The sequence below is a fragment of the Zingiber officinale genome, chromosome 11B (assembly GCF_018446385.1).
Source record: "Zingiber officinale cultivar Zhangliang chromosome 11B, Zo_v1.1, whole genome shotgun sequence".
In the NCBI taxonomy this organism is placed as follows: domain Eukaryota; kingdom Viridiplantae; phylum Streptophyta; class Magnoliopsida; order Zingiberales; family Zingiberaceae; genus Zingiber; species Zingiber officinale.
Window position 1 is genome coordinate 2,431,041 of NC_056007.1, and position 26,178 is coordinate 2,457,218.

A 26,178-nucleotide genomic window follows, 5' to 3' on the forward strand; every position below is an offset into this window, starting at 1 on the left:
AATAAATTATACTATTATTAAAAATTGATATTCCATCAAATAACATTTGAAATATTTATAATAATATTATTTAATTTCTAAAAAATGTTCGAGCTCAGCTCGCAAGCCGTGCTGGGCTTATCCAACATGTCATGCCATGTGCACTATGAGATTAGATCTTCTATCCCTAATTATTTCGGTCTCTATTCCACTCATCGCCCTCAGCCCACCATTGACAGCCTTCGATCCGATCAGAATTATACTCTAGGAGGAAGGTGAACATAGGGGATCGTTGCCAGCACAATCAAGATTTCCTCCGCCGTCGATCTAAGCTCCTGCTCATATCTAGCTAGATTTTGGCGCCAATCGCGCCAACAACGATCTCTTTGGGTTCATCTTCCTCCTAGGATATAATTCCGATTGAACCAGAGGCCACTGGCGATGGACTGAGAGTGACAAGTGAAATAAAAGGATAGAAAAATTTGGAGATAGAGGATCTAATCTCGTACATTATAAAGAAGCATTTAAACAAATCTAAATGTTCCTTTTTCTATTAAATAGGAGGAAAGCAAGCAATTCAAAAGACCATGTACAAACTCATATTCATGAATGAGGGTAAACAAATAAACTCAAAAAGATTCCTTCAAGCCCAAAAAACCTCAGACCGGCTCACTTCAGCTAAAACGAATGTGCTAGAAGTGTAGAGCAATCTTACAGACAACACAAGGAAAAAGGAGAAATAGAAGTGAATTTTGAAGATAATCATTTAATCAATCTTAACATGAATCTTAATTCAAGGAAGCTTGTAAAATGTGTTCTAGATAGAAATTTTACTACATCTCATAATGGATTCAATCAATAAGAAGTGATCCAGACCACCCAAGTTCACGACAACGTTCACCAATGGAAGAGTTAGGTCGGAAACACCAACTTTGGGTTCCTCTTGCAAATGAAGAAATTGCCACAAAACATGGCTCAAGTTGAGGTTTTGCGATATAGTGCGTTTGCTTTATGATAAAAAAAATGGAGCTCAATTTGGAAGACCCAAAAAAATCATAAGCTTAGCCTGAAGGAGAGCAAATATGAAGTCTTGAACTCTGAAGGAAAATATAAGGATCAAGATCCATTAAACTCAAAATGACAAACAATGCTTAAAATAAATTAAAAATAGTTCACTAACTGATTACAGGAGGCATAAACATAAATTTGTTTATGCATGCAAAAAGATTAAGCAAACCACAATAGATCTTGCAAGGAGCCTCATTTAACTGTGCATGAGTTTAATTCAAGGTAACTATTTCAATCAAACAAGAAAACACATGAAACATAGAACTCATAACATGTTCTACAGGAAATCTGTGAAAGTGGATATTAAATCAGTAAGTAGTGATCTGAAGTAGTATTTGAGTGACTACCTGCAGCATACGCAGAAATTAGTTTATGTTGCAAAGGGAGAGCTACCCTGATTCAGTCTTGCACAGAAATGTAAGGCGGCAGAACAATGGATCTTGCTCGGAAGCATGGGTGCTGTGTCTAAATAACTACTCCATCACCTATCATAATTAGTTGAAATGCTTCAATCAAAATGAATAGATAAAACAGTTTGGTCTACATATCTTGCATTCATCTAAGAAAAAAATAATAAATATCTGAAGCAATCTAAGAAAAGAACGATTAGATAAATCAGTTCCTTTCCCTCAAAATGATTCATGTTGTATTCTGCCTGTCTGACGTGTCTGCACATATCTGCATATCTTACATCCAGTCATTCGAGAGGTGTTTTATCGACTGTTTATGAATAATTCTGGAAGAGAAAGAGTCAAATAGGAGGAAAGCAAGCAAATGAAAGGGGGTTAACGCAGGATTGGCTGTGAACCATATTGAGAGCCATAATGCATGAGAATCAACAAAATTAACTTAGCTAATGTATAATTTTTTTTCAGTGTAAACGATTATGTAAGCCAAAATAGAGATAAAAAATTCAAAGAAATATATATATCTTGCTCATGTTACAAAAAAATACTTGTGACATAAGATATAAAAGTATTCATATGTAATAGTGTTGGGTAAATACAGGCAGCATAAACACAAGTTCATTTGTGCTGCAAAGCGCATACCCTAATCTATTCTTGCACAGAGTTTACGCATCCGGATACTAATATTAAACAGAGCGTCGGTACTCGTGCGCCAAATCAAATTAGAATAAATACTTCTTTTATCTACTGGTGCATATCATTTATTAAGTTTAAGATTTAGTTTTCATACTGGCAACCTATAACTTAACTAATGTAAATTTACAATAATAGCAGTGTTGGGTGATAAAGGACAACACAAACATCAATCTATTTGTACTGCAATGCTCATCCCATAATTATTCTTGCACAAAAAAAGTAAGCAGCCAAACAATTGATTATAGATAAACAGGATAGTGCAATTACCTTCTTCTAGGATGCTCTGTAAGTTTTAGGCAAAGGATATGGGTTGTATTTTGTACATTGTGGCGATTCCGCTCCAAATCAGTTAGGAATCTGTACAAAATACAATTAACTTGTTAGATGACAGACAACTAAAAGTGTTAGACACTACACGTTCGATTTAAAGGGCACAACTAAAGCAACCGAGGAAATAGACAGTGCATAAAACAATGCTAATTGATAAGGAAAACATGGTACTAATTTTTCCTAGAACGTGCATCATCAACAATGTGCATCTGTCAATAAAAGAAACCCAAGTGGCATACCAAAAAGTTAGTAAACTGATTGAGATCAATGCAAATGACAGACTCGGCTTGGACATTAGATTAAGGTTTAAAATCTCGACCTGTGCCAAGATTTCAGTCCTTGACCGGAACGATACGATTTCAACTTCATATCGTGCCGGTATAATTTCGGTATTTTTTTAAATATAAAATATATTAATTAAGAATAAAAACTAATCTAAATATTTAAAATACAAAAGTAAAATATTATATATATATAATAGGATAATTTTATTAGAGTTTAGTTAAGCCTATTTAAAAAATCCCTACTATAGCTAAGAGTTTATTGAAATTATTAAACTACGTTTATTTAATTTTAATGTTTGAACTGTTGCACTCGTGAGATGAATCCGCTGTAATTGCGGAGCTCGCTCGACGAGTCCGCTACGACCGTTGGACTCTTGCGATGAGTTCATTGCGGTTGTTGGGCTCTTGCAATGCGTTCATTGCGGTCGTTGGGCTCTTGCGACGAGTTCGCCACGACCGTGGGGCTTGCGTGACGAGTCTGTTGTGGCCTCGGGGCTCACGCGACTAGTCCGCCGCAGCCTCAGGGCTCGCGCAACTAGTTTGCGGGGCTCGCACGATGAGTTTGTTGTGGCCGCGGGGCTCACGCGACAAGTTTGTGGCCGCTGCGAGGCTCGTGCGATGCCTCCTCCGTGGCCATCGTGGGGCTCGCTCGACGCCTCCTTCGCGACAACGGGGCTCACGCAATGCCTTTGAGGCTGACCATGGGCCTCAGAAGCTTTGGAATGTCGTTGCCAGTTTCGGTTTGCAGGCGGAATGGTAAATTCCGCCCGTTTCGCCAGGCACAAGACAATATTTGGTATTTTAAACCCTACATCAGACACTCTTGCAGGATGAGATAACGAATCATGAGGATCCACCATACCTAGCACCAAGGGTTCGCCCCATCTGTTGATATTAGAATCCACACCAACTTGAGATAGATGCTCTTCCAGTTGTGCATAGTAGGTATTAAATGGTGCTACCTGAACAAAAATAAAAGAAAGATATTCTGTGAAACTAACATAGCATAGTTAGCCCTATTACTTTCACAACAAAAATAGGCGAGAGATTATTACCAGTGCATATACAGAAACAATTTGGTAAATATTCTTAATAAATTAGTGAAGTCCTCTTAATCTAAACAACATATAACAGTCCTCTTATTATTATTTTTTTCTTTTAAAAAAATCCTATCCAGATAGCAAATCAATGTCTATTACATGGATAATAAGTAGCACGTGAGATAACTGGGAAAATCACTCAAGGAATAGAAAATATTTAGAAACCAATGTCCAACTAATGATTCAGAATAATCTAAAAGCACTTCAATGTACTCAAAGAATTAGCATCTATAGAAGGAAAAGTCTTGATTATGATGACTGAAGGTGTAAATTTGTATAATTTTCCATGGATCCATGGAGGAGCAAGAACTTAGTTTGTGCAAATGGATGGCAGACACATAGCCAAAGGAGAGGTTATGGTCCTAGAAAAAGAGACTAGAACTAGCAGTTCTCTGGATAAGACATTATTTCTATATGGTCATATGACGAGAGCAAAACAACCAAATAATAAATTTATAAAGCAATAATCAAATCCGAGATTTCACTCTTATTTTCTGATTTTTAGCAGGTGGGCAGTAACTCAACTAACTATTATTTTGTTGTGATCAACCAAAATCAGAATTGCTTTAGTTGGTCAATAAAAATTATGAAAATAATTTCAATCTTAATGATGCCACTAGTGCCTTAGGTCATTAGTATAAACTCATCACCATAGAAGGATTCATAATCATTATCAAATAGTAAGCTTGACAGAGTAGGACCAGAAACAAAATGAACTGAGATGTCCAAAACAACAAACTTGTACTATCATATTACCAGAATGCAGAAACTCTGCTGACAAGAAAGAATGTTTCAATGGATTAGACTCTACCTAGTATGTCAAAAAGTTTCCAAACAAGCAATAGAAATGCTGCCAGAAAAAGATAACAGAAAATTATTGTTCAATTGAAACTGCCATCAAATTTGATTAAATTGCCTTTATTAATGGAAGGAAAACCACAACAAATATAATAACCAACATGAAAATCTTGTAGTATTTGTGTTTGCTTATTCCTATAATTCAAATGTTTCCATCTTATTCATGGGGTGCTTCCTCTAATATAAAGAAAAATTATAGCAAGATTAACAAAACAAAAAAGTACAAAAACAATTACCTGTAATTTATGGTTATCCCCATCAAAAAGAGGTTGTTGATTGACCCCTAAGTAAAATACACACTCGAGGCAGTTTGCAATACGCATGCGTTTCACAGCTGCTATGATTTGTACCCTTTCACAATGCTCCACTCTAACAGCCTAGGAAAGACAAACAAAAGCGACAGTTGTTGAACAAAATGAACAGAAAAATAGCATATATTTTCCAGTAATTATATAAAATAGTTGCCAGTAAAATGAAGAAAAAAAAAGATTAGTAATATATGATTTTTTACATTAAACGAAACAAACCTTAGATATTGTAGTACCATATATTTAATGCTTCCAAGTACCCAGCATCGGAATTGGGACAAGGAAAAATAAGTGAAATTAATTTAGCATGGGAAATAATTGAAAAAAGGGCAAACCCCCAGCAGTTAAAAAATGAATTTTTTCATGCCTTTCAAATAGCAAAGTTCTTTTTATAAAAAAGTTTCAAAACAAGCGCAGCTATGGATGTCCCAAAAGGTATTCCCTACCTTTTTTTTGGTCTAGATCAGACACCTCTTTTTACATACCCAATATCTTTTTCTTTTTAAATTTTGTTAAGAATCAGAACTTAATCATTTTGGACAAATAAAAATCATTAAATTTGTGCGAAGAACAGATGCAGCTTAAAAATATTTCTTATGAGTGATATTTTTTCAACTCAAAAATACTTGGACACTCTATGTGAGATACCCACAAAAGTTTTGTACGAGTTCTGATTTTTGCCAATATGACTCAGTTTGAATTAAAAATCATTATCAAGGTGTTTGTCCCAAAAGTCTCATTTTGGACACAAAAATAAACCAGAGACATCCTAGGAGTTTCCAAACAACCCAAAATTATTTTTCTAGTATATCTTTCACACTTACAAATCCGGAAAAAAAAAATATTAATTTCATGAAGCTAAGGATATATTAGGGTAAGTAAAACGAGACATGAGTGATTTGGACAAAATAAATAGGGGGTGCCTTTCGGAAAAATCAGAAAGGATATCTGCCCTTTTTATAAAATGATGTGTTGAATAAACTACTATCTAATCAACTCAAAACTCTACTTTCTATAAAGCTTTGAACTTCTACAAATGCATTCTGAACATTATGAAAAGTTACTCTGAAAGATCATTTTTTCCAAAGGAATAATAAATTAAATGTAAACTGATACAAAGAGGTTAGTACCATAAAAAGGTTATTCACAAGGTTCAGGGAAATATCCACTTTGTGAAGAATCTTCTACTGTCTTAGTGTCCCACATGGGTTTACACTCTAAAGTGATAGTGAAGTGATAAGTATAATAGGATCAAGAATGTTGGATAAAAACAAGGCATACCTTACCAACGGCACCAAGAATAACAGTTGCATCTGAACATCCATAAACCGTAGCATATCTCAGAGGTGCTAATATATAAATCACTGAATCATGTCAATTTAGCACCTGAAATACAATTATACGACCAAGTAATATGATTCCAAAATACAAAGCAAGCCTGTAACAAAGCATGTGATTACTCTCGTATTTAAACCATATTGCCATATTAGAAACCAAAATTAACTGTTACAAGCAAAAAACTGTTAGCACTTGTAATCTGACAGAACAAATAGATGCTATAACTTAGGAGATACTCAATTCTTACATTAGTTGGCATGTATCATATAAAGTACTTGTCCATGTATCATTTTCCTTAATAAATGCACAAACAAGGTTGATGGAAGCAACAGGAATCAACAGTCAATAACCATAAGTCTAGAAAATAATAATGTGAAATGAACAGGATAACCATAAAAATGTTGTCAAATTAGTTTCACCTCAAAAACTATGCTACTTGAAATCAATAATGGACAATGTAGCATAAATAACATTTTTTTATTTTTATTTTTGAAAAAACAAAATATTTCAATGCAATAAGACCACCCAATAACTTACTACTCTACCTTAAAACTGCACAAAAAAATATGATTCAGAACTACATAAGTTTAAATGTTTGAGATCTACAACCAAATTAGCATCCACTTCCAAAAGAAGGATACACAAATAGTTCCTCCAGCCTTCACTATTCATTTTTCTTTCATTCTACTAGCTACAAAAGTATGCCAAAATCTTCATAGATGTCAGGAGGGAAAAGACTACTGGCAGGCACAGCACTCATAGAAATTTTATTGTCCAACAATGATTTCAGGTCTTGATTTTCTCGCAAATTGTAAAAATGAAAATAATAAATAAATCTGGGCTTACCTTTATAGAATTTCCTTTCATATCACATGGTTGCTTGACTACAGATGCTTTTGATATACCCTCCACAAAGATTAAAATTTTCAAGAATGCTGCATTAGCAGGTGAGAAAGAGAGCTACTACTTTGAGTCTATGAATGATTTAGGCCGATATCTGCCATAGGCACATCAATATCACCATTTTCTTTGGCTAATCCCTTCTCAGCATTGTGTTCCAATGAAGCAATTATGTTTTGTACAACCCATTCATGGACTTGGCTAGAAGAAACCGGAACAGCTGGCATATCCGGATCTGAATTAGCAAAACATGGAGCTCCTTGTCTCAAAGGAATACCTTCAGAAAATTGGAGGAAACCAAGGTGCTCAAATCTTTCCATTGTAAAAACCTGTAAGCCAATTGGTTTCACAAAAAAAAGGGGGAAAATAGCAAGAAAAAAATTGTTGTGACTTATGCAATATGCAATAGGCACTAACAGTGACATGTGACATCTTGAAAGAACTCAATCATTGGCAAAAGATAATTGCTTAATATGAAACAATTTATCCAAATTCATGATGAAGTATAAGGACACACAAGGATTGAACAATTAACCGTAACCAATATTGGTGCATATTTTCAAGAACATAAAGTACTATTTTATAATACACGAATTCATGATGAAATGGATTAGTCATAATGCAAGAACAAGGTGTTGCTAATTTAGATTCAAATCTTCATAAGAACTATCCCCTTACCTATAAGGACATCTTACATACAGGTAACGGAGAAAATTGTACTAAGATTCTATACATATGAGGCAGACATTAGGATACTCTTCACAATTGGATAATCAAAAACATAGTTGCCAACATGATATATACCAGACACAAAGTAAAAGCTGACCAACATGATATGTAACCCTAGACTGCATGTGAGAAGGAAAAATTGACAGTAAATGCTAATATATTTGAGTTAGACAAACCAGAGATTCATCACCCTCCCCTTCAACAGGCTCTGCCAAAGGGGCGAGTATATTCCCCATATGCTTCTGAATGTATGACAACTGATGAGTTTCTTCCTCTGCTTGTGAAGGCATAAACCGACGACTATTACTTCGTAAAAGCTGCAATTGAAACTTCAACTAGTTAGGAAACAGGGGATGATCAAAACTAAAGCAAACAAGAATCAAGCATTATAGTAAAGAAATATGACGAGGTCATACACGTCGACGGTGCCATCTGGGGCGGGATCGGAGGGGTGGGTGGACGGAGACAAGCGCATCGAGGACCAGACGGGCGTGGTCGAGTGAGATCTGAGACAGTCAGCGATTGCGGTTGCATCAACGCGGTGCGGAGATTGGACAGATCTCCGTAGGAGCTTGTTGGCGAGCGGGGGAGAGCGCAAGCGTCAGGGATCCGTCGGAGAAGATGAGTTTGGGGATCTCGAACGGCTCGCGCCGAGGGCGGAGGAAGTGCCACGCGGAGCCACCGGCGGCAACGGGCGCGATCGAGGGCTCGACCTGGCCTTCCACCATCGCTGCCGCTTTATATCTTTATCTAAAATATGTATGAAATTAAATAATTAATATTTTTTTTAAAAAATAGTAATTTTACCAAATTATTTGAATTGCATTTTATAGTATTTTCTCAATTATTTATCTACTTTCCTCCTATTTTGTCTATTTATTTCCATAAAAACAGTAGAGTATTTTCTGAAACAATATAGAAATTGAATCAAATAAATAGGTGCGACTATAATTACGATTAAAATAAACTTAATTTAAACTTGCAAGTCAAGTTACGAAATCCTAGCCGGCGTAATTTTTAAAGAGTGGAGTTTATGAAAGGGCCTAAATCTTAAAAAGGCAAGGGAAAGTTTTCATTTTGCTTCTCAAAATTTACACAATTTCCATAATGTCTCTATAGTTTCAAAAATAACAGTACTTTAACTTAATAAATTGTGATTCGAATTTACAAAATAAGTAAAACAAACAATAAACTATATAGTACACCAATCACCATTGACGGTATGAGATAATTTAGAACTTTAAGTGGTATTCTGCAAGAGTTTAAATTTTTCGGTGGTAAACAGAAATATCCATCGTGCACTTAAGTTTCCACGATCTTCAACCCTCGTCTCCTCACCTTTCCGCCTTTTTCCGAAAGTGCAATCGCTCCACGAAAAACTGCGCTAGTTCGCGAGGATTCCGCAGGTAACTACTCCCTCGCGAATTTGAATTCAATAGTTTACTTATTCCTTGGTTTGAGATCTTTTTGGTCGTCTCCCTAGTTTGTCTCTTGCCCTACGCCGTATGAGCAGCAAGCTCTAAGTTTTCCTTTTCTCTGAATTCCGATAAGCGGTATTAGGGGATTAGGTTACGCTTGATATCTCGGTGAGAACTTATTCGATTCCTAGGGTGAAGCTGTTGATGTTCTTGTTCCTTTCCCTTTTATGATCTTATTTCTTCAGTTGTTTTTTTTAATTGGAAACGAGCGAAATGAAAATGCTTCAAGAGTCATGGAGTTCTCGATTTTAGGGAACTAAATGAATATGCCCCTCAATTTCATTTATTAGATAACTGTTTGAACTAAATTATAAAGATCGTGATATCTCTTTGAGTTCAATATAAAGGTTGAGTTTGATAAGATTTTTAATAAATAAGCTTGAACGCTGAGGCTCGTGGACAACCGTACTCCATTTGTGCTTCTTAAGATAGTAGCAATATTTTCCTGAACTTAATTGAAACCCAAAAAAGTATGTTCAACTTAAAATTTCGAAAGTATTTCAGTCTGAAGTCAACCAAATTTTCTTTTACATTTGATGCATGATGTCTTTATTTCTTATTCTTTTTGAAAATGTAATAGCAGAAAGAAAGCTTCTTTTTGCTGTGTCATTGAATGACAGACTGTGTATCCACCTTTAAGTTTTGTTTTTCAATTTTCACTTGATACCCATGAAGGTTTAGAAACCCAATTTATCTGCACAATGCCGTTCTTTACTGTTATATGTCTCTTTGTTAATACTCAGACCATATACTAATGCAGCACTCCATAAAATTTTGAGTTGAAAGAAAATGGAACAGAATGGGAAGGATAGTCTTACAGCACCACTTCTTCAATCCCCTGAGAGCGTTGCTGTTAATTTTTCACAAGGATCATGGCGAAGTGATAAGAGCACGAGGAAGGTCACTTTTAGAATTGGTGGAATGGAATGTGCCTCTTGTGCAGCATCAATAGAATCTGTTGTGGGGAATATGAAGGGAGTTGAGAGTGTGTTGGTATCTCCTCTTCAAGGCCAAGCAGTTATAAAATACAGGCCTGAATTTATAAATGTAAGTTGGAGAAAATTTTCTTGTTTGATATCTTTAGCTCAGCTACTGATCAGTCGACATATTTTTCTTGTATAGAACTCTATCCTAAATGTAAGGAATGTGTGCCAAAAGCACAAGTAATAAACGTTCAAGCCTTCTTATTCTGGGTTATGCAAATTGAGATGCATTTAGTTTTTGTTTTATTATTCTTTTTTTTTTTGTGCTGATTTTATTGCCTTGTGATTTTTCTTCACTGACAGGCAAAAAGAATCAAAGAGGCTATAGAAGACTTGAACTTTGAAGTCAATGAATTTCCAGACCAAGATATTGCTGTATGTCGGGTTCGAATCAAAGGAATGGCCTGCACAAGCTGTTCTGAGTCAGTTGAGAGAGCACTTCTCATGGTTGATGGTGTTAAAAAGGCTGTAGTTGGCCTTGCTCTTGAAGAAGCGAAGATACACTTTGATCCCAATGTCACCGATTCTCCTCGCCTATTAGAAGCTATTGAGGATGCAGGGTTTGGAGCTGAGCTCATTAACTCTGGAGATGATGCCAATAAGGTTCATCTAAAAGTTGAAGGTTTTCATTCTCCAGAAGATGCCACAATTATCAAGTCTCATCTTGAAGCAGTGGAGGGTGTAAACCATGTCGAAATCGACGAAGTGAATCATAAAGTAACAGTTGCATATGATCCTGATCTTACAGGCCCCAGGTTCCTTATCGAATGCATACAAGAAGCTGGTAGTACCCCAAACTTATATCATGCCAGCTTGTATACAACAACCAGAGCGAGAGAAACAGAACGACAGCATGAAACTATAGCCTACAGAAACCAGTTTCTCTGGAGTTGTCTGTTCTCAGTTCCAGTGTTCCTCTTCTCTATGATACTTCCTATGTTTCTGCCATTTGGGGATTGGCTAAGCTACAAACTCTACCATAATCTAAACATAGGAATGCTACTCAGATGGGTATTTTGTACACCTGTGCAGTTCATTATTGGCTGGAGGTATGATTCAATATTGTTTTCACCATGTTATGCTTGTTTTTTGTTTAAGGTACTAGGGAGTTGTCTCTATTGATCATCTTTCGATAATGAAAATTATACTGTATTTGTATGTTGCAATCGTTACAGGTTCTATATGGGTTCTTATCATGCATTGAGACGGGCATCGGCAAACATGGATGTTTTGGTTGCATTAGGAACAAATGCTGCCTATTTCTACTCCATTTACATTTTAATAAAAGCTTTAACCTCAGAATTTTTCGAAGGGCAAGACTTCTTTGAAACCAGTTCTATGTTAATATCTTTTATACTTCTCGGAAAATACTTGGAGGTGGTTGCAAAGGGAAAGACATCAGATGCTTTGGCCAAGCTTACGGAACTTGCTCCTGATACAGCTATTCTGCTAACCTTAGATGCAGACGGAAATATCATTTCAGAAACAGAAATTAGCACTCAGTTATTGCAAAGGAATGATGTGATCAAGATAGTTCCAGGCTCAAAAGTCCCAGTTGATGGGGTTGTCGTAAAGGGTCAAAGCCATGTAAACGAGAGCATGATTACAGGAGAAGCAAATCCCATTGCTAAGAGAACAGGAGATAAGGTTTGTCTGAAGCAATCTATAATAGCTATATTTTGAAAAAAAATCTTAGCTTTTGCTCATGTGTTGACTATTTCAAGCAGGTGATAGGTGGTACAGTGAATGAGAATGGATGCATAATAGTCAAGGCTACTCATGTTGGATCGGAGACTGCTTTGTCACAGATAGTTCAGTTAGTGGAGGTTGCTCAGCTTGCAAGAGCTCCAGTTCAAAAATTAGCAGATAAGATTTCTAGGTTTTTTGTCCCCACAGTAAGTATATCAACTGCCTCCACTTTATAGTTCCTTATCATTACTTAAAATAGATTTGTAATTACGAAAATGAACATAGTGTACTAATATCTCGGGCTTTGATGAATAATGGTTATCCAATCAACTTTAACAATCCCTGAATGTGAGTTGGAGATACAATGGCATCTCACCAAAGAACTTCACAGCTGCATTTATATATATTTGAAATCTGAGGAACCGCGATATCATCATTGACATTTCTTGTTTCAATCATTTGCAGGTTGTCATCGCTGCTTTTGTCACTTGGCTTGGCTGGTTCATCCCTGGAGAAGCACAACTATATCCCCGCAGCTGGATCCCAAAAGCCATGGATGCATTTGAGCTAGCTTTACAATTTGGAATCTCAGTATTGGTAGTTGCCTGTCCATGTGCTCTAGGACTAGCGACACCAACAGCTGTTATGGTTGCCACTGGGAAAGGTGCATCTCAAGGCATCCTAATAAAAGGCGGTAATGCACTCGAGAAGGCCCATAAGGTAAGTCAGAGAAGCTAACAATTGTAGTGTACATTAGCTTAGAAGGAATCTTGATGAAGATGTTTTGCTGTTACACAGGTCAAAACTGTTATATTCGACAAAACTGGAACCCTAACGGTTGGAAGACCCACAGTTGTTCAGACAAAGATCTTTACAAAGATGTCATTGCTGGAATTATGTGAATTGGCTACTGCTGCAGAGGTTAGCAGTTGGATATGATTAAAACATGTAGTTTAAACTTAATAATTAGATGTTTTGGTGGCTGTGTAGATAGATAGAGGTGGGCGCCAATAACCAAAACCTGAAAAAAATCAAATTGAACTAAGTTTCATTCATATTTTCACCTTGATTTGGAAATTCTCCTTTAAATCGATAAATAGAACAGTGGCCATTGGGCTCCAATATTAGTATGTTAATGAATGAATAATCCTTTGTTTTTAGATGTTCTTCAATAATTTCTTTATCTTTCTAATTTGTGTGTAGATTAACAGTGAGCATCCTCTAGCGAAGGCTGTTATAGAACACTCGAAGAAGTTGCAGCAGCAGTATGGATCACACAACGATCACTTACGAGAAGCCAAGGACTTTGAGGTGCATCCCAGCACTGGAGTTAGTGCCAGCATTGGAGGCAAAAGGGTGCTTGTCGGAAACAAGAGGCTCATGCTTTCTTCTCAAGTCCCGGTTAGTCCCGAAATTGAAGATTATACATTTGATATGGAACATTTAGCCAGGACTTGTGTGTTGGTTGCCGTGGATGGTGTCATCCATGGGGCTTTTGCCGTCTCTGATCCCTTGAAGCCCGAAGCTGGCCGTGTAGTTTCATTTCTCAATTCTATGGGCATTTCGAGCATTATGGTGACCGGTGATAACTGGGCTACTGCCACTGCCATTGCAAAAGAGGTTGGAATCAATAAAGTCTTTGCCGAGACCGATCCAGTGGGAAAAGCTGATAAAATCAGGGATTTGCAGGTAGTTTTCCTACTTTCTTTTATTAGATCTTGTGTTTTTTCTTACATTAGTTTTGATTCATGTTTCGATCTCCTTCCACTACTATCTTTCATTGTCCATAATCACTATATTCCTCTAGAAATAAGTGTCTCTAAGGTGATCGAACTGCTACTATTTTATAACTCTTACTTCAGGCGAAAGGTTTGACAGTGGCCATGGTTGGTGACGGCATCAATGACTCCCCAGCTTTGGTTGCTGCAGATGTCGGCATGGCAATTGGGGCTGGCACTGACATCGCCATAGAAGCAGCTGACGTGGTTCTCATTAAAAGCAACCTCGAAGATGTGGTGACTGCCATTGATCTATCAAGGAGGACACTTGCTCGGATCCGACTCAACTATGTGTGGGCTCTAGGATACAACGTACTTGGAATGCCTATTGCTGCAGGTATCATCTACTCACCAATTATTATTGTCAGTGTTATTGTCAAATAAGTTGCGTTTGTGTTAACTAACTTCTTGGGTTTGCAGGTATCCTCTACCCGTTCACCGGAATTAGGTTGCCTCCTTGGCTTGCGGGAGCTTGCATGGCGGCCTCGTCTATAAGTGTTGTTTGCTCTTCATTGCTTCTGCAATCATACAAAAAACCATTGCAAATTCAAGATGCTGAGATATCTGGGGACTACTTGAATTCTGTTTAAGTCATTGATAAGCATTGTTTGAAATGTTACTTTTAATCAATTTGATGCTGAGTTAGTAATGTGACTAATTAGATATTAGTTTTTAGTTTACGTTTTTTTTTAATCTTGGGCTCATCATATTTTTATGAAATATTAGATAATTAGAAGATAGTAAATTTTTATATCTTAAGAATTTTTTCGTGTAAAATAAGTAGAAATGATTATGAAATCCAAAAGCATTAGACAAGATATAATAATTAAAAATATGATTTAAACTTATAATTCTGGTTAAAGGATATCCTTGTCACAGGGCCTCTCATCTATACAATCTAGAGTATCTTCTTTATGGGATGAACAATCAATATACATCTATATGTTTACACAATTAGCATATTTCATTGAATATATAGAAGACACAACAGATATAGAACAAGATATAAACATTTTATTGAATAAGAAAATGACATATACAATATTTATACATCAATCAAAACATCATAATTATTCCCTACATTTTAGAAAAGGAATGATCTACTTTACTACAAGAGAAAACAACCAAAAGACAATGAAAGTATCAAACTACAACCCAATATATGGAAATAGAGAAAGGAGAGTACTTATCATTGACGCTCGGTGTCTTTGAAGGTCTTCCCTTGCTCCGGAGGTGGACAGATCATGAAGAAGAAGAGCTCTAGGATTTTCCCCTAAGGAGAAAACCCTTCTCCAATGAGAGGGACGAAATCCCAAACTCCTAAGATACGTAAAAAAAAAAAGGGGGAGAAAAATCCCCTTTTATAACAAGGGGGCACACCCCCTTGCTTTCTCTGCTACACAGTAGTGCTTGAGAGCATGGATAGGGTATGAATAAGCTCGGGTGGAGAGCCATGACTGTGTGATTTCACACGACCTCCCTATGTATAGGCTTTGGATGGGAGGCATGACCGTGTGGTTTCACACAGTCATGCCTCAAGGCTGTCTTTCACTTGTAGAGCCTTTTAGCATATCTTAATGTTGTTTTCTTAGGTTAAAGTCTAAATCAAAGTTGTAGATCTTGAAGTAAGTTACATTTTGGTATCTTGAACATCCCATAAATCCAATCGGGTAAAAAGTTATAGCTATCTTACTTTTGATTTGTAGTATAGAAAACTGCAGAATTTAACACTACCGTGCCTCCAGGTTGTGCCTCACTTATGGAGAATTTTAGCAAATCTAAATATGATTTTATCTAGTTGAAGTCTGAAGTAAAGTTATGAATTTTAAAGTTAGCTACAATTTAGTATCGAGGACAACCCATAACTCCAACCAGGCAAAAAAGTTATGGTTGTTTGAAGTAAACATGGTCCTAGCATGACCCTAGCATGGCCCTTCCTCCTGGTCCTATGAAGTAAACATGACCATGCTTTGTTAAGTTCTCTTTCAAATTTGCTCTAATGCTCCATTTTACTTCAAAAAGATGCCCTATTAATAAAAAAAAAGAAAAGAGCATATCTTCGAATAAATAGAATGGAAGTATGACATAAATAATAAATGGTGCAATAAATATAGATTATATTAATGAAATATAAGTAAATGTAAATCAAATAATGACTAGAAACATATATAACCGATGCACATCAAAGAGCCATCTATGCTATGCTACATAGCTAGATGCACTTCCAGTGTTGTTACCTTGGGGCAGCATGACACGTTTCCCTTATGTCGGGCGAGGTGCTCCTTGATGTGATGGATGCCACCTCCGAGGAACAACCTCAAGCAGTACACGCTCTTGAGCTTGGTTTGCCTTGTCGGCCGAACCATGAGGCAATGCTTCCACGTCGAATCGTGCTTTTATGTGTCGATTGGCAAGATGATCTCGAATGCCTACACATCTCTCTAACGGCAATGGACAAAATCAAATTTCCTCCTTCGCCTTCGTCTTATTCTTCTGAATCCCTCATGGAAGCTCTTCCCAATTGTCTAGGCGTGGAAATCCTAGGGAGGTGGCGATTGCTGTAGAGGTCAGACGACATATCAGAGGGCTAAGACGGCTTACCTCACAAAGACTAGGTGGAGTGGCGTATGTTGATGATAAGAATTGGGTTCTCCATGCATGATGGAGGACTACCCTGCAGAGACGGCTCTCGGGTTCTCGCATGACCTTACTCCCACTACCACCCCTCTTCTTGAGCCACGTAGGCATCTAGATTTAGACTCCCTCTATCACACCCTGGAGGTATACTTGTCCGACAGAATGGACAGTACCCCTAATGACAATGTATGATACAACATGATACAAGTCTAGACGAAGAATAAATATACAGTGAAAGATAGCAACATAACCACCACTCAAAAAAAGGAGATTTATACAATCCTCTCATAATAAATAAAACACAAATGACTGTATATCGGTATGACTTACACAACAAGTATAAGTCCGAATAAAAAGACATCGCAAGACTAAAATCCAAATACAAACAATAAGACACAGTGGGGAAAACACGATCTTAAATGTACTGTGGGACTAGCAGCCAAGACCTCTGAAACACACACCTCCTCTACCTACTAACCTGGGAGGTCAAAGAAAACAATGGGTAGTGAGTACAAAACACTCATCAGGTATAAGAAGATAGTGCATGATACTAAAATACAAGGAGATCAAAAGATGCAGTCTCAGGAAGAATACTTACTACAAAAGTAAGAGTCACTATAATCGTCTACTAGTCAAACCATAACAATATTATAACCCTCTAACCTGCTTAACTAGGGTTAACCCATAATTGGGAATACATATTGTACGTCTAAACATACACGTACAAATCGATAACCAGAATATAATAAACATATAACAAGTTCTGATTAACACGACGTGCTTACACAAATGGGTCACGTGGGCCGTCAGGATATATATAACTAGTCACTGTTCGTAGGAGAGCACTCTACTACAGATGACCCCGTGAACTAATAGGATGAGGTAACAATCTAACTCCCTATCCACTAACTACAGGAGAACAGTTTAGCATGGATGGTCCTGTGGGCAATCAAGGTATGTAACTATCACTGTCTGTAGGAGAACACTCTACTACGGATGATCCCGTTGACAGATAGGGTATATAGATAGTCATTGTTTGTAGGAGAACGCTCTATCACGGATGGTCCAGTGGGCAGACAGGATATTTAAGTGTACAATTAAAAATGGTAAGTAAGTAATGACATTCACATTCAAGAGTAAACTCTGCTAGCTACTCTATGATATAGTCTCACTAGCATATAACAAATATAACAATTGCAAGCAAAACAATCAACCAATCTCATTAAGAGAATACTAGTCATCTAGTCGTAACATCTCAACTAACTTCATGGTATCATCACAAACACACTAAAACAACAAGATTATAATCAAATAGTCCCAGATGGTAGTCCGAACTAGATAATTCTAGTAGGATACTCTACAACTTACTACAGTATACTATCTAACACGTATAGACACGAGCCTAAGTATATTTAATCATATAGTGCGGTATAAATACACAAACATATGCACACAGCTACACTATGGTCTAATAATATCCTACATGTATAACCAACCCAAGCAGGGATAATAATTTGGACTACATAGATATCAAAATAGATCAATATATAAGATCAAACAATAAAAAATCAAACTCAAGAGGTAACATAGAATAGATATCAAGGTAAAATAACTATTACACAAGTAATGCAAATAATAGAATCATGTACTAAGGTTAACAATCTAAAGAAGACAAACAGGAACTATCCATCTCAAATGTAGTTTATGATGAATTATTCTCACTTAGAGATGTTCATCTCAAGTCAAAGTCCTGCAATAACATGGTGTACAGTTTAGCTAATTACACATGCAGCAACTAGCTAAACTCAAAACTTAAACTAATTAGGAAAAACTCTAATCAAACGATTATTAATTAATCCCTAATTAATGATTACTTCAATTAATCTCATTTGTTGATCAAAATTAGGGTTAGCCATATCATCAACCCTAATTATCCATTCTAATAATTAGATTAGGTTTTAACCCAACATCAAACCAAATCGAATAATCATCCATAATCCTAATTGATTAGGGAAAGCCCTAATTAATAACTTCTTACTTTTTGGAGCACAAAACTGGATTGTATCACCCCAACAATCTGACCTAAAAGGTTTATATCAAAGGAATGATTATTACTAAATTCATGATAGGATCAATAAGGCACACATACATTTAACATTGGATGAAACTCCGAAGATATGGATAACAACTAAGTAGAACACTCATATATTAATCCATTCTAATATCTCGAAGCATCTATAACGATCTGGATCCCTTATGCTTAACCGTCAAGAATATAAACATCTTCTCACCAAAGCTAAGACAATTCATTGCATGTCAGAATAGAAATAGTAAGAAAGGTATTATTTAGCTAAATGGCATCCGCGGTTTCGAAAAATCGTGGTGTTGTAGGTTTCTCTACTGAAAGAGTTTTTCATTAAGCCAAACATAATTACATTCTTGGCTTTCTTAACTTAATCAACTTAATTAGTTTGCTAGAAGACTAAAAACAAAACACTCTAGGAACCATTTGTTGGAAATGGGGATAGTGGGGAACGTGACCCATGTTCCCCACTACACATAATGAAAAACTCCATTATGCCCCTAGTCTATTTCCCTATATAAAGGGGGTCCGTCCAAGACTCAGGGGGTGTGAAATTGCTATTGTGCAACGACGAGAGTAAGAGGAGAAGATCCAATGCGGCGGGATTTGATTTGTGGAATTGCGGAGGGCTTTTCGATCTTGTGATCGCTCTTCAGATAGCGAGTTTCGTCATTGCCGATTGCGGATCTGCGGGAGATCACTGTAAGTTTTTACCGCATTTATTTCTAATTCGTGTTTCATGCATTTAGAACATATATTCTACATTGGTATCAGAGCGCGTAGTTATTTCTAAATGCTTAGAGACGAATTATGAAATCGTCGTTCGGATGTTTTCTCGATTTGTCATTTCCCGTCGCTGTTTTGCACGACTAATGTGTCGTAGCATACACGTAGTGCCAAATTTATAAAATCGAGACCGCTGGATTTGTCGGCAATGGCAGTTCGTGGCCGTGGTTGGCGTCCTGGCTGGCCGGCTATGTGTTGGTGGCTAGGACAAGCAGAACCACTGTCGGCGATCTCGTCGGGCCTAAAGATGACTGATTTATGGTACCGGAAAGGACCGGCTGCCACCGGCAGAAGGCTGGCATGGCCGACAACTGTGTTTGTCGCAGTTGCGGAGTGGGCAGCGTGATTGGAGAAGGCAGCGTGTGCGACGTGCGCAAGGTGCACGGCATGAAGACGAGGGTAGTGGCGGAGAAATCGGCAGAAGAAGCGTTCGTGTAAGGAAATGTTTTTTTTTCAAAAATCAAATAAAAAAAATAAACGATTGCGGCATGTTTTTTAAGCTTCTGTGTAAAAATAAAAAAAAAGTGTGCATCGTCGAAATAGGCTAATGCATGCCTACATGTCTACTGTAGCATTAAGTTAAATTTGATGCATGCATTTAATTTCAAACTGTTCAAGTGGAATGCAATGTTTTTTAATTCACTTGAAAGCAATGAATTTTATTCAATTGAACTGGTTCAACTTTAAATGGGCTTGATTGAAAGATAATTAGAATCAGACCCGAGGTAATTAGTTAGCTTAGTCGAATCAGTTTGGTTCATTTAGATTTGGTTCAGATTTAAATCATTAGTTGGTTTAATTGAACCAATTTGATCTAAACCCGAAATTAATTTGGGTTAATTAATTAGACTTGGATCAAATATGATCAAATGATCAGATTTGTTCTGATGGGTCAGATTTGATCAAAATAATTAGATTTGTTCTAATTGGTCGGACTTAAACCAATGGGCATTGGTTTGATCAAACGGACCTGAGTTTGATCAATAAGTCTGAAATTGGTAGAAATGGACTTAGAGAAAAAGTAACAGAACATAGGTACAAAAATCCCTGTCCAATTAGATTAATTCTAATTATGGACTATGGACCAAGCTTAAGATCTGGATCCCTAATCAACCGATCCGATGGATCTGACCAATTAGATTAGTTCTAATTGTCGACTTAACTCCTGAAAATCGAGAAGATTTGTTTTTCTTGATTTATTATGTTGGTACTATGCCTGTATAAATTGAAATAAGCCGGATATGTACTGGTTAGTCGGTTTTGTACTGACTTATTTATTTTCAATTTTTCAGATGGCACGGACGATTACCACATTGACTCGTCGCGAAGAGCGACGAAATCAGCTCAGGGAGGAGATTCAGGAGATAGAGTATAACTCTGCTTATGGAGTCGACGGACACATTGGACGGCTTGATGATCTGTTTTGGAAACTTGAGCGAGAAGAGTTTCCAGTCCTGGACAGTTATAGGATTTGGGCTTTGATGCAATCATTGCCAGAAAATCCCAGGATGATAGCAGACTATATTTGGGGGCGTCATCAAGGACGCGTCACATATTCTGTATTATGTGAGGAGCTGCTTCATCATATGACTGAAGAGGATCCGGAAGAGGATCCGGAAGAGTTCGAAGAGGACCCGGAAATGATCGAGGAGGAACCAGAAGAGGATCCAATTGAGGATCCAAAAGAGAACCTTGAAGCTATCCTGCCTGGGATTACCACAAATGAGTCCAGGCTGAGAGGGATTATTTTGGCCACTGCACTAGTGTCTGTCCTAGTGGGAGTGGTAGTTGCCTATCTAGTTTATTAGAGTTCTGTTATTTTTATTGTCGTTTTGTATGAACAATAATTAGTTCATTTCATTCATGTCAGTTAGTTATATATTAACAATTCGCAGCATAATTTTATATTAATGATATGTTCATTTATTTATGTTGTTTGCTTGACATGATGCATGATTAGTTCATGATGTATTAAATGATTAGTTCATTTGTTGGGATGTATGTAATAGAATTGATTAATATTAATTTGATTGGTCATACGGATGATGAGTGAAAACATAGTTGTCACTTGATTTTGTAAACCAACTCAAAGTAATATTAAGTCAATCATAAATTGCATACATATGATATACACTGAATACTAAATAATTTGTTTATGATAGATTATGGCAACCAAAAACATAATAGCTGAACTCAACAAAGGTGAAAAACTTAATGGGGATAACTATAAGATCTGGCACCTCAGGATACAATATGTACTTGAGGAACAAGAAGTTCTAGAGGCTGTAAATCAGGTTATGGAAGTACCTGTAGATGGTCCCACTGCACAACACAGACGAGATCTTGATGCCTATAAGGCATGGAAGAAAAAGGACTCCACTGCAAAGGGTATATTGATTAGTTCAATGGTAGACGACCTAGCTTTTGAGTATGAGTCATATCTTACGGCTCATGAAGTCTGGGTAGCCCTTAAAGAAAAATATAGTGGAGTAAGTCTGAGCAAGCTTAGACAGCTGACAATTAAATTTGACAGCTACAAAAAGCATCCGAATGTATCAATGGTTCAACACCTCAGGGAGATGTCGAACATGATTCGGGAGCTTAAAACTGCTGGTCATGAGTTGACTGATGAACAACAGGTTCAAGCAGTTATTCGTTCACTTCCAGATTCTTGGGAGACCATGAAGCAGACCTTAACTCACAGTGAGAGTATCAAGACTTTCACTGACGTCTCACGCCATGTAGAATTGGAGGCGGAGAGAGTTGAATCTGTAAGGATTTCTGGACAAGCCTATGTGGCTGTAGGTTCTGCAGGATCATATGAATCCAAGAAGAAATGGTTCAAGAAAGGGAAGGGAAAGAAGAGGGAAGCTGCTAGTGTGGGACAAGGCCCAATCAAGAAGATAGTCAAGAAGACTGGAAAGAAACCTAAAAGGGCCACTTTGCTCGGGAGTGCACTGAGCTGAAAAAGGTAAATCCAAGTGTGTCTTCTTTTCAAGAGCATTTTGTTGCTAGTTCAGTGTTGTTAGCTGATTCTTATTCTTTGTGGATTATAGATTCGGGAGCAACCAACCATGTAGCTCGGGAACGAGTTAGATTTGTTGAGTACCGTCGGGTACCAGCTGGCAATAAGTGGATCTATGTGGGAAATAATGCAAGAGTTGAACTCAAAGGAGTCGGCACTTGCAAACTCAACCTACGTGGTGGTAGAGTTTTATTTCTACATGATGTCCTGTATGCTCCTGAAATTCGACGGAATCTTGTTTCTGTTACGTGTCTTCTTGATTTAGGGTATTGTATTAATTTTTACAGTCGGTCTGTTGAACTTAAGATTGACTCAGTGTCAATCGGATATGATTTTTTAACAAATGATTTTATGGTTCTTGATGTAGAACCAGATGTCAATTATGCTATTGATGGTTGTTTTTCAAACATTGCTTTAACTAGTGATGCAGATATAACTGATGAGGTTTGACATGCTAGATTAGGACACATAGGACAAGAACGTATGAATCGATTAGCTAAAGAGGGTCTATTGGGCACTCGAGCTAAGATTCAATTGTCTATATGTGAGCATTGTCTCGCTGGAAAAGCAACTAGGAAACCATTTGGTAGGCTATTAGATCTGAATCGACATTGCAGTTAATTCATTCGGACATTTGTGGTCTAATGAATGTGAAGGCTAGACATGGAGCTTCCTATTTCATTACATTTATTGATGATTTCTCTAGGTTCGGTCATGTGTATTTGATTTCTCACAAATCTGAAGCATTAGATTGCTTCATTCGTTATATGAACGAAGTTGAGAATCAAACGAAACGTAAAGTTAAGACTTTACGCACTGACCGTGGTGGGGAGTATTTGTCTGATATGTTCAAGACAATATGTAATGATAGAGGGATTATTAGACAGCTGACAATCCCTGGAACTCCACAGCAAAATGGGGTAGCTGAAAGAAGAAATAGGACTTTTCTTGAAATGGTTAGGTCTATGATAGCGCAAGATAATTTGCCAATCTCCTATTGGGGAGATGCATTATTAACTGCAGCCTATATACTTAACAAAGTGCCTTCAAAGTCAGTTCCATCTACCCCATATGAACGTTGGACAGGCAAAAAACCAGATTTGAGTAATCTGAGACCTTGGGGGTCAGCTGCTTATGTTCATGATAGTTCTTACAAGTATGGAAAACTAGGGCCTAGAGGTAAGAAATGTATCTTTATAAGATATCATGAGACCTCCAAAGGTTATGTTTTCATAGGTGAGCAACTAGATGGAACCATCTCCGAAATAGACTCGAGAGATGCGACTTTTCTCGAAACAGAGTTCCCAATCAGAGGTGATGTTGATAAAAATGTTTCTCTATTTGAGGAGGATGAGATATTATCAACAAGAGAGGTGTCAAAAGGGATACCTGAGTCTAGTCAACCAAGTGGGAGTGATATGCCGAGTCACGAGTTGACTTCTCAACAGCCCAACTTACGAAAAAGTGTTCGTAAGATCAAACCTAAGAAGAGGTTTGATATTGAGAATAAGACATTGGTTACACTTCCAATTGAAGACGACGAGCCTCAATCCATTGAGGAAGCATTGAGATGTAGAGTTAGAGAAAAATGGAAAGCTGCAATGGTTGAAGAGATGGAGTCCATGATTCAAAATCATATTTGGGACTTAGTCGATCTTCCTCCGGGCCGAAGGGCTATTGGGAATAAATGGATTCTCAAAATAAAGAGGAAAGCAGATGGATCGATTAACAGATACAAAGCTCGTTTAGTTGCAAAAGGATATACCCAAATGGAGGGTATTGACTTTGAAGAGACATTTTCTCCCGTAGTGAAATTTGTATCAATAAGAGTTATTTTGGCCTTTGTGGCACATTATGACTTAGAATTACATCAAATGGATGTAAAAACCGCTTTCCTTAACGGTGATCTTGACGAAGAAATATATATGGTTCAACCAGAAGGTTTTATTGTTGAAGGCCAAGAGCAAAAAGTATGTAGACTTAGAAAGTCTATATATGGGCTAAAGCAAGCGTCAAGACAATGGAACATAAGATTTAACGATGTCGTTTTATCTTATGGTTTTGAGATGATCAATGAGGATCATTGTGTTTTCCTGAAATTGGAAAAAGGAAAGTATGTCATTTTATCATTATATGTTGATGATATGCTGATAGCTGGAAATGACATAGGATATGTGAATGAAGTCAAGAAGTGGCTGTCATCACAATTTGATACAACAGATATGGGAGAAGCTGAATACATCTTAGGGGTGAAGATCATAAGAGATCGTCCTAAAAGACTTTTGGGTCTGTCACAAGAGTCTTATATAAATAAGATGTTACATCATTTCAGCATGTCTAATTGCAACATAGAGCATACACATATTGTGAAAGGTACTATGTTGAGCAAGAGTATGTGTCCTAAAACTCCAGAGGAAATAGCTAAGATGAATAAAAAACCATATGCCAGTGCTATTGGTAGTTTGATGTACACTATGTTGTGTACACGTCCCGATATCAGCTATGTTGTGGGCTTGGTCAGTGGCTTCCAGTCAAACCCAGGACCGAGACACTAGAAGGCAGTAAAAAGGATATTCAGATATCTGAAGGCGACAACAAATTATTGTCTCTGTTTTCAAGGATCAGATATGAGTCTGAAAGGTTATTCAGATGCAGATTGAGCTGGAGACCTGGATGATAGAAAATCCACATCGGGCTATACATTTTGTTGAATGGTGGCGCCATCTCCTGGAACAGCAAGAAACAAGCTTGTGTAGCTTTGTCGACTATGGAAGCTGAATATGTGGCATGTTCAGCAGCGGTCTGGTTGAGAAGGTTTCTGAAGCATCTGAAAATTGCTGAGGATAGTGGGAGTCCAGTAACTGTCTACTGTGACAGTCAAGCTGCAATAGCTTTTTTCAAGGATCCCAAATATCATAGCAAAGGCAAGCATATAGAAATTAAATATAATTTTGTAAGGGATATTGTGGCTAAAAGAAAAGTCATTCTTGATTATGTTCCTACACGTGTTATGCTTGCAGATCCTTTTACTAAGCTAATGACTAAAGAGTCATTTAAAGAACATGTAAAGTCTTTGGGACTTCGTAGAATGTAACAATATTGAAATAACAATAAAACTTTGTGTTATGATTGTGTAATTTGCCATAATTTATTCAGTGTATATGTTGTATTTGTTACATTCATGTAAGATCTCGGTGAGCATGTTGGCAGGTGGAGATTGGTCCACTCACATGGACAATCATCTCTGTTTGTTAAGTACAAATAGGGGTAAGACCGTTGTTACTTATGAAACAGCTTACGTAGCTGAAATTATGAAATTAGAGACAGATTCATAAGTTGAGGTCGCCTTGATAATTGTGTCAAGATGAGATCATTTATGTGTAAATAATGATCAAAGTAAATGAACCCACCATTTACTGAACCTGTTGAAAGCCATATTAGAATTCATATGTTGAATTCAGAATTAGACGTTAGGTATGTCTAGATCAAAATCTGTACGATGTTAAATTTGAAGACAACATGCACTCTTTTTAGTAAAGAGAATAACATCGTAGCATGTGATTCATACCACATGTGCTATTGCGACAATAAAGGTAGTAGGAGAATGAATCCCTGTTTCTCTACTATGTGAGACCTTTGAGATTATATGTTAATATCAATTTTTTGCCTTAGTGACTATTTAGCTGTCTACTTGAAGTTTTAATCAGTGTCTGCTACTTTAG

At 37.1% G+C, this 26,178-nt stretch overlaps 1 protein-coding gene and 1 pseudogene across 1 annotated transcript; one reads left to right on the forward strand and one right to left on the reverse strand.

Annotated features, from left to right (window-relative positions):
• Positions 1-1,223: 1,223 nt before the first annotated feature.
• LOC122035283 lies at positions 1,224-8,472 on the reverse strand (annotated as a pseudogene).
• An 826-nt stretch (positions 8,473-9,298) lies between these two features.
• LOC122034418 (copper-transporting ATPase HMA4-like) lies at positions 9,299-14,583 on the forward strand. The gene is made up of 10 exons (XM_042593665.1): positions 9,299-9,403; positions 10,236-10,522; positions 10,762-11,507; positions 11,634-12,105; positions 12,186-12,353; positions 12,613-12,867; positions 12,946-13,068; positions 13,351-13,836; positions 14,010-14,262; positions 14,346-14,583. The coding sequence occupies exons 2-10, from the start codon at positions 10,265-10,267 to the stop codon at positions 14,513-14,515; spliced, it is 2,931 nt and encodes a 976-aa protein (XP_042449599.1). The 5' UTR covers positions 9,299-9,403; positions 10,236-10,264; the 3' UTR covers positions 14,516-14,583.
• Positions 14,584-26,178: the final 11,595 nt, after the last annotated feature.